At 38.1% G+C, this 10,127-nt stretch overlaps 1 protein-coding gene across 1 annotated transcript in view; it reads left to right on the top strand.

Annotated features, from left to right (window-relative positions):
- SLC2A13 (solute carrier family 2 member 13) overlaps positions 1-10,127 on the top strand; it is a 443,955-nt gene that overhangs the window by 116,993 nt on the left and 316,835 nt on the right. The window contains exon 3 of the mRNA XM_004390128.2: positions 6,762-6,970. Coding sequence (XP_004390185.1) covers positions 6,762-6,970 — 209 coding nt within the window. The remainder of the gene's footprint in view (positions 1-6,761; positions 6,971-10,127) is intronic.

Raw genomic sequence — 10,127 nt, 5'->3', positions numbered from 1 at the left:
CATTCCACAGCTCATCTAGTCTTGGATCATTAGTGTTCAGTGCATGAAATCTATTCTTGAGATGGTCTCTAAATTCAGGTGGGATATACTCAAGGTCGTATTTCGGCTCTCGTGGACTTGTTCTAGTTTTCTTCACCTGCAATTTGCATGTGAGCAATTGATGGTCTGTTCCAGAATACGCCCCTGGCCTTCTTCTGACTGATAATATTGAGCTTTTCCATTGTGTCTTTCCACAGATGTAGTCAGTTTGATTCCTGTGTATTTCATCTGGTGAGGTTCACGTGTATAGTTGCCATTTATGTTGTTGAAAAAAGGTATTTGCAGTGAAGAAGTCAGTCTTGCAAAATTCCGTCGTGCGATCTCTGGCGTCATTTCTATCACCAAGGCCATGTTTTCCAACTACCAATCCTTCTTTGTTTCCAACTTTCTCATTTCCATTCCCTGTAATTATCCACGCATTTTGATTGCGTGTTTGATCAATTTCAGGCTGCAAAAGTTGGTAAAAAGCTTCAATTTCTTCATCTTTGACCTTAGTGGTTAGTGCGTAAATTTGAATAACAGTCATATTGGGTATTATCCTATCACTGACGGTGTTGTACTTCAGGATAGATCTTGAAATGTTTTTTTGGACGAATGCGACGCCATTCCTCTTCATTTTGTCATTCCTAGCATAGTAAACCAGATGATTGTCTGATTCAGAATGGTGAATACCAGTCCATTTCAGCTCACTAATGCCTAGGATGTTGATGTGTATGTGTTCAATCTCATTTTTGATGACTTACAATTTTTGTAGATTCGTACTTCATACATTCCACATTTCCATCTTAATGGCTGTTTGCAGCTGTGTCTTCTCATTGTGAGTCATGTCACATCAGCATATGAGGGTCCCAAAAGCTTGATTAAGGTTGACTCTACTTTGAGGAGGTAGCTCTTCCCCAGTCGTATTTTGAGTGCTTTCTGACCTGAGGGGCTTATCTTCCAACGCTATATCAGACAATGTTCTGCTGCTATTCATAAGGTTTTCAGTGGCCAATTTCTTCAGAAGTAGACCGCCAGGTCCTTCCTAGTCTATCTTAGTCTGGATGCTCCGCTGAAACCTGTTTGCCAGTTGTGACCCTGCTGGTATTTGAGATACTGGTGGCATAGCTTTCAGTATGACAGCAACACGCAAGCCACCACAGTACGACAAATAATAGACACGTTACATAAGTATTAGCTAGTACTATTACTGTTACCATTGCTGTTGTTAAATGATTACATGTCCAAGCCGGCTTGTACTTCTCCTATTTTGAAATAGATTTTCATGTATATACAACGTAATCATTACCTCTTTGGAACTACTAGAGAACAAGTAATGTGCTAATCCATATTATCAGTTCAAAAAAGGGAGAAATTATCATGAACTGCAAGATTCTGTGTCTTAAGCAGCCATATATTAGAGGATACTTGGTTTTAGTTTCAAAGGTGAGAGCAGTATGGTTCTTCTAATAAAACAATGATGGCTAATATTCTTTTCAGTGAAGGACCTGTTTGGTTTTGTGTGAGGCATCTGACCATCTGCTAGCTCTCCTCAGTCACAGTAAGGTGGTCTGGCACCCAGGAATGCAGTCTTTGATTCACAGAGTTTCAGTTTTTGTTCCTGGGAATAATATTTAACCTGTGATAAACTAGCTGGGATTTCTCTCCTTTGTTGATAGCTGGCCTAACCATTTGAAATCATTGGTTATCATTAGAGGGCCTCTCCTTACTCTTCTGGTTGGCAGGTGCTGGTTCTGCCAGTTGTGCCAGAAAATAGCAGGGCTTGGTTCTGGTTTGACCTCTTGCTGAGAATTTGCATTTCCACTCCAGATATACTGAATCAGAATCTCCATTTTAACAAGATCCGCAGGTGATTCTTATGTATCCCCAGGTGATTCTCAGGTATATATAAAACCACCTGAGGGTCTTGTTAAAATGTAGAATCTGATTAAGTATATCTGAGGGTGGAGATACAGATTCTCAGTAGGGAGTCTGACCAGTTCAAACCCATGGAAAATAGTTCATTTGTTAACTTCAGTTTAGAAAATTAAACAAAAAAAATCTTTTGCCAAGTGATCAAGATGCTAAAGAACAGTCTAAAGATTATAGAACTCATTAAAGCTTAGCATTTTTGCTTAAGTTGACCTGCTTTCCCTTTATGTCAGCCTTGTGTGTTGTTATGTCTCCAGAAGATAAATGACCTTAAGGTGTGGGCCTTGGGTGCTTGTTGTTGACTTTCACCCCTTGCGTTTTTGAAACATGTAGATCAGTGGTTCTCAGCCCTGATGGACATTAGCACCACCTTGGGAGCTTTTACAAAATTAAATTCCCTGGGCTCACAGCCCAGACCAATTAATTGAAATCCCTCAGAGTGGGTAGGGTCTGGACACTAGCAAGTTTTAAAAATCCCCTGGATAATTCTAATGTGAAGCCTGGATTTTAGAACTCTAGATTTAACTTATAATAATGAGATCTCCCATATCAGTAGGGACTGCTTGTTTCCTTGGAAGCTGCCTGCTCTAGTATATTAGTATACCCATCATTCAGCTAGTACTGATTTCCTTAGATTTAGAGGGCTGTTAGTCTCTTATACTGCCTTAGCTAAGCCTATGGCGATCCTGCTCATTTAGTCTCCTGTTAAATTTTTCGTGGGTACCACAGCCAAGCAAGCTCTTATTTAGCCTCCCTATTCTCCAATCTGCGCATCATCAGAGGAATGATATTTCCTAAGGAAGGATATTGTTTAGTTCTGCCTACTGAAAGTTTGGGTATGTGATCCTGCCAGGATAGATAAGTTGCGTTGAATTGATTGAGAAGGGGACTTAGGGATGGGGGAATCATTTTTCACTGATCATCTACTTTGTGCTAAGTACTGGCTGGCTGATTTCACTTCTCCCAGCAGTCCTATGAAATAGGCACCGTCACCTGTTAGTTAAAGGATTAAGTCACTGGCCAAGATGTGGTGGTTAGTCTGTCCAGAGCTTAAGTGAGACCAAAGCCTGTTCCCATGCTCTGTTCTTCATATACCACAGCTACCCCTGATCTGGTGTATCAGGCTCTACAAAGCCGTGCAAATTTATTCCTAACAAAATATTTTTATCAAGAGAGGTAATTAAAATATAGTAAAATAAGCTCCCTTGTACTCTTAGAAATGTTAGGATATAAAAGTATAAAACTTTTTTTTTCCCCCTGATTAGTCTCTGGAAATAGGTTTTAATACCCTTAGATGTTGGTAGCAGGGTGTGAATTCCATTTCCCCACCTTATTATCAGGGCAAGGAGCCTTGGTGGCAAAATGATTAAATCCTCAGCTGCTAACCAAAAGGTCAACAGTTCAAACTCACCAACTGCTCTGCGGGAGAAAAGATCTGGCGATCTACTCCCGTAAAGATTACAGCCTAGAAAACCCTATGGGGCATCTACTCTGTCAGTTCTAGGAGTTGACGGCACACAACAATAACGGTATTAGAGCAAAACCAAACCAAACCAAACCCGTTGCTGTCAAGTCGATTCCGACTCATAATGACCTTACAGGAAAGAACAGAACTGCCCCATAGGGTTTCCAAGGAGCGGCTGTTAGATTCGAACTGCCAGCCTTTTGGTTTGCAGCCATAGCGCTTAACCACTGCACCACTAGGGCTGCAGTATTAAAGCATTGGGTTGGAAATTTCAGACCCAGACTCTGGGGACTTCCAGGTTTCAAAGGAATAGAGGGCTAAAGTATTCTATTGTTTGTAGCTCTTCTTAAGAAACATAGGGTAATATGCATATTTTCACTTTTTTTTTTTGCCTTCTCTTCTTTTAATTTTTAAAAAGTATTAGCTTTGTGATTAAATATCAAGTAGTAAAGTGCAAAGTGTTATGTGAGCATCTTTTGGCCTAAAAATGGTTTAGTTTTTATATTCATTTTAAGTGCTTTTTGGAGTAGTCTGCAGGCCTTTAATCTTAATTCATCACTAAAGGATTTGGAAAACAGAAGTAAAGATCATGAGAGGTATAGAGAAATGAACATAAAGGCTTTCATCTTTAGAACTTTTCTTATTTATTTCCTAATCCAGTATACTTAGTGTCGACCTTGTCTGTCTCTTTCCTTTTAAATAACTGGCTATATAGGATAATCTTTCCTTTTAAACTATTTAAGAAAGATCACAACTTGAATAGAAATTTCATTCATTTACTGCAATAAAACATACATTTAAGTAACAGTTTTGGTTTTGTAAGTTAACATCTTATGGGAAGAGGCCAGAAATACACATTTATGTGAGCTGATCTCTGTAGCTCTCATCTGAAGACTCATCTGAAAGAGAAGGTCTGGAGAGCTCTGGTTATATCTGTAGTAACAGATGGTTTGATTAGAAGCAATTACCATGCAAGTAAATTTGCAGCATTAAATAATCCATAAAATGTTGCCATATGAGTCTGAAGCACAGATATTTTCTGTTTGGTTAATACAGAAAATTTAGATACATAGTTGTTTTCATGTCATTTCATAGAACATTTACAAAATGCCTACTGTGTGCAAGATAGTTTACTAGATGTTGTGCAAAGTTAAATGTTATGCAATGGAGTGGGACAGATATATAGTTATATAAGTTATTATATAATAAGTTATATAGGAGCCCTGGTGACACAATTGTTAAGTACTTGGCCGCTGACAGAAGGGTCAGTGGTTTGAACCCACCCAACAGCTCTGTAGGAGAAAGACCTGGCGATCTGCTCCCATAAAGATTTCAGCCTAGGAAGCCCTATGGTGCAGTTCTCCTCTGTCACATGGGGTCGCTATGAGTCAGAATTGACTCAGCAGCATGCAACAACAGCAGCAAGGTACAGTGATATAAATGGAGGTTTAAAAAAATTGTTCTCTATGTGTGAGCATAGGATGGAGTGATTAAGTATTGGTGTAGTTATCACAACCCATGGATTAAAGTATAAAATACTTCTAATAAGATTTCTTTTAATACTACATGCCAAATGATTCAGTCAGCCATTTATAAGTGCTTTGTTTACTTTTTAAATCTTTGTTAATTTTTCTGTTTCTACTGTGTAGGTTTACTTATTGTTTGGAGTAGGAAGTATTCTTACCACCCATCTGAAAACCACTTTTTCATTCTTCTATTACTTTTGGGATTAAAATGAAATTACCTGGAAAATAGTGAATTTATTTTACAAGATACATATCTGGAACCTTCAAGGTTGCCGTACTTTGGGTTTCGCCAGAGTTAGAATAGCTTTGGAAAACATATTAGTCAGGTGACTGTTCATTGACTTGTAAATACCAGCGAGTATGGGTTATTATGTGAATGGTGTTGGCCTTCTGAGCTCATCATGAACATATCCAGGAAACTTGTATTAACAGAACACATCCAGGTATCATAGATTCAGAGAAGTTTCCGGTTGAGAGAGACCTTAAAAGTTTATCTAATCTAATCCCTTCAATTCAAATAAATTGAGGCCTAGGAATGTTAGGTCTTTCCAGTGGTTGGAATATTTCGGAGAGATCTTTGTTGTTGATATATTAACCTTTTTTTGTTATTCCTCTGAAGGATTTAAAATGATATGCTAATTTGTTATTAGAATTTTGCCACCCAAGAGTAATAGGCATTTCAAAGGAGGTGACACATAATAGAACACAATTTGAGTAGCTTTTTCATATTTTTAGTCATTTCTAGTCTAGTCAGTTGCTTCTGACTCCCATCTTTTTTCAGCTGTGGGCTTCACTGCCTCAGTTAATGATGGTGAATATGATGCTTGATGGAGAATTAAAATAAGAAAATTGTTAGAAATCATAACTAATCATTCATAGAACAGAAATAGCTATAAAGAAATAAATTTGGGCATTTATGTTAACAAAACATATCTTTAAAAGATATATCAGAACTTGTTATTGTAGCCCATTTTACATAGGCAATCCCTGGGTTACTATTTGACTTACAGACAACTCGTACTCGTACTTGTGGACAGACTGCCATAAAGCCTATTCTATTAAAAATTTGAGGTAAACATGACGGTTCATAATAATGAATACACCCACTACTTTGTACTGCTCATGAAAACACTGTGCTGTTTGGAAGTGTTTCTTAAGTGTTTTATATGCATAGAAAGATAAAATATATGTTATATACTAAGACAAACATTTGACTAATGCTAACTAAGAACCTTATGAGCCCTTGTGGCTCAGTGGTTAAGAGCTATGGCTGCTAAGCAAAAGGTCAGCAGTTCCAATCCACCAGCTGCTCCTTGGAAACCCTATGGGGCAGTTCTGCTCTGTCCAGCAGGGTCGCTGTGAGTCAGAATTGACTCATCAGCAATGGGTTTTACGAGTACTTCTTCCAACTTGCCTACAAATTTGACTTAAAGACAGACTTACGAATGGATCTCATTCGTAACCTGGAGACTGCCTGTATTGCAAAATTTGGAATTAGGTATATTGCTATTAAGTAGGGTTGGCGATTATGGTGCTTTGCGTGATGCCTTTGGTTCAGGTTATGTATACGTACTTACTGTGACTTTTGCCCATTCTTTTTCATTCTAAATTGTGTGAGAGAAGAATTAACTTTTTCTATCTTATTTTTCATACAGCATAAAAATATCATTTTTTTGGTTACATATGCATAATAAAAAGAAAATCATTCTGAGTAATTTAGCATCATTAGATATTTTCAATGTGGTGAGTGCAGACCTTTTGTTAATACTCAGTGCTACTAAGACCAAATTTTACAATAATATATGGATTTCTTATTGCAGGTACATGTTGGGACTTGCAGCAATTCCAGCAGTTATACAGTTTTTTGGCTTTCTTTTTTTACCTGAAAGCCCTCGCTGGCTCATTCAGAAAGGACAGACTCAGAAGGCCCGTAGAATTTTGTCTCAGATGCGTGGTAACCAGACCATTGATGAGGAATATGATAGCATCAAAAACAACATTGAAGAAGAGGAAAAAGAGGTTGGCTCAGGTATGTGGATGTCCTGTTTCTATGAATTTTAAAACTGCATACTGGTTTCATTTAAAAATTGTATTCTTTTAATAGTATTTAGTATATCCAAGGAAACCCTGGTGGCGTAGTGGTTAAGTGTTAGGCTGCTAACCAAAAGGCTGGCAGTTCAAATGCTGGTCTTATGTGTATAACCAAACCAAAATAAATACATTTTAATTTAAAAAGCAATATAATAATTTTATCAAAAAAAGGAGAAAAATACCCCCACAATACTACTAAACCCAAAAAAATAAAACCTGTTGCCATCAGGTCGATTTTGACTCATGGTGACCCCAAGTGTTACAGAGTAGAATTGCATTGTAGGGTTTTCTTGGCTGTAATCTTACAGAAGCAGAACACCAAGTCTTTCTTCCGTGGCACTGCTAGGTGTGTTCAAACCACCAATCTTTAGATTAGTAGCCGAGTGCAAACATTTGCCCCACCCAGGGTCCTCATCATGCTACTAGACCAAAACCAAACCCATTGCTGTTCAGTCGATTTGGACTTATAGTGACCCTGTAGGACAGAGTAGAACTGCCCCACAGGGTTTCCAAGGCTGTAAATCTTTATGGAAGCCAACTGCCGCCTCTTTTTACCACAGAGCGGCTGGTGGGTTTGAACCACCAACCTTTTGGATAGCAGCTGACCGCGTAACCCCTGTGCTACCAAGCCTCCTTCATAATCCTACTATACTCCCATAATTGGTATTTTTATTTTTGTATACTATCTTTTTCTTTTATTCTTTTTCATATGGATATACTTGACATGGTTACCATCGTTGTGTATGTTTGTGTGTGTATTTTTTTGTATGTATTTATGTGTCCTTTAGTGATGCAAATGACTTATGTGCTCAACTGCTCATCAAAAGATTGGAGGTTTGAGTCCACCCAGAGGTGCCTTAGAAGAAAAGCTTGTTGATCTACTTCCAAAAAATCAGCCATTGAAAACCTTATGGAGTACAGTTCTACTCTGACACACATGGGGTCACTATGAGTCAGAGTCAACTTCATGGAAACTTTTTTTTTTTTTTTTTTAAAACCAGTTTTATTTTTATATTAAATATCTGATTTACAGTGAAACCTGTCACAGAAGGAAAGCTAATATTTTCCACTAATAGAGAGTGATAGAAAAGTGGTAAGACTGTACTCTGTCGAAGGTGGAAAACTTGTGAGAACCGGGAAAACAAGGCAATCCTATCCAGTTCTGGCTCTTGGAACCATATATGAAAACTGTGAGAGCTGGAACATACCCAGGCTGCCTTGTTTTTCCAGATTGGACAGATGTGAACTTAAGAGTTCGCAGTTCCCCACCTGGGCAAATCTTTCAGGCAACGTATTACAGTAGGGTCTGCCCATATCACAGGATGGTTATCTCTTAATTTACTGGGCATATAGAAGGGCAAAGGGTCTTTGTGAGGAGCCTTCATTTATAACAGTTCATAATTGTCTCCCACAGCAAGCAAAGTAAAATCAACCAACAGAGGAGATGAGATTCTTCTGAAATCAGTCTTAGGGAAGGATCTAGAAATGAGGGGTGTCTATTCATATGCTTTTTACTACCTTGTTTGATAGTGCTCTCTTGTTGACATCTTCAGTTTTTTATCCTGTACCAGAGAACAACAGGTAGATTCTGGGCCCTCAGCCTAGCTCTAAGATCCCCTCAGGCAGGGTTTAGGGGAAGTCTCAAATAAAGCACCATCTCTCCTCTGTGGAATGTGGTAATTAGGCAGAATCATTGGAGAGAAAACATAAACAAGGAAATCTTTCTCTCCCTAGAGAAACATGCAAGTGGTGCTATTAGAACCACAGAAAAAGCCAGGGAAAAAATCAATGTTTTGGGAGAATGAAGTGCTGCAACAGTTTGAATAAAAGAAGAGAGTGAGAGAATAGAGAAATTGACTGTAGGTTTCAAGGAAGAGCAGCCTCTTAAAAATCTGTAACAGAGGGACAATCCAGGGAAGATAAAAATGTTTATGGACCTTTTTTATTTTTAAAGGAAAATAACTTTATTGTGTGTCCTGTATATATATGTGTGTGTGTGTATGTATATGTACACACACGCACACACACATATATACATATATGTTTTACAGTTTGGATTACCTAGATCATGGAAGGAGCCCTGCTGGTGCAGTGGTTAATGGGTCGGCTGCTAACCCAAAGGTCAGCCTTTCAAATCTACCAGCTGCTCTTTGGAAACTCAATGGAGCAGTTCTGTGCTGTCCTATAGGGTCACTATGAGTTGGAATCGACTCAACGGCAACAGGTTTAGTTTACAGGTAGATCATAGAAACTTCCAAGATAGATTTTATTGAAATAAAAAATACCAGTGAGAAAGTTGGTTACTCTTTGGTCACTATAATCTTAAGATTTAGGCACATGTGAGAAGTAGCAACACAAAGACACCATCTAATGTTTCAGACTGAAATCCAGCCTCTCATCACTGTTGTAGGGCATTCAGGTTATGTATGCAGTGTATAATCTATGCAAAAACATTCAAGCCACCAAGATTTGCATTGTTGAATTTTATCAACTAATGAACTAAGTTTATCTGGGTGAATGTTGGCTCTGTTTTGCCTTTGTTAATCTCTAGCCCTGAAGGAAGAAAAGGCTTTGTAGGGAGTGAAATTTATTCAAGATCCTCCTGTGAGTTCGGTTTAAAACATGATTTGATTTACCTTCCAGCTTTTTGGGGGTCACATCTATTGTGTACAGCAATAGAATGTGCTCTCTCCTTTTTTTTTTTTTTAATCTTTTCCTCCAGTGATGTTGCAATTAGGTTATCAAGTGTTATCTCTTCCTAAGTCATTTTCTTTTCCTGTGAATTGATATTGTCTGTGGCCATTTCAGCAAATCATATCCTGCAGAGAGGTCAAAGAGGGTAGATATTTATCATATCTTGATAGAAATTCTCCCAAAAGTTTTAGAAATCCAATCTCAGAATAATGACATTGCAATAGAATACTCATTGCTGTTGACTTAGAAAAAAGTAGTCTTTTTTCCCAATATTTTTTGGGTGGCTTGCTTGTATTTTTTTCATGTGGTAGTGCTGAAGGGGAAAAACATCACAAAGTTTAGTAAAGCGAAAAAGAAAGTGTTATTTGGCATGTATTCAAAAAGACAAAAGTGGGAAACGG

This window comes from Trichechus manatus, unplaced genomic scaffold (genome assembly GCF_000243295.1).
Source record: "Trichechus manatus latirostris isolate Lorelei unplaced genomic scaffold, TriManLat1.0 scaffold00285, whole genome shotgun sequence".
Lineage (NCBI taxonomy): Eukaryota > Metazoa > Chordata > Mammalia > Sirenia > Trichechidae > Trichechus > Trichechus manatus.
This window is presented reverse-complemented; position numbering and strand designations above follow the sequence as displayed.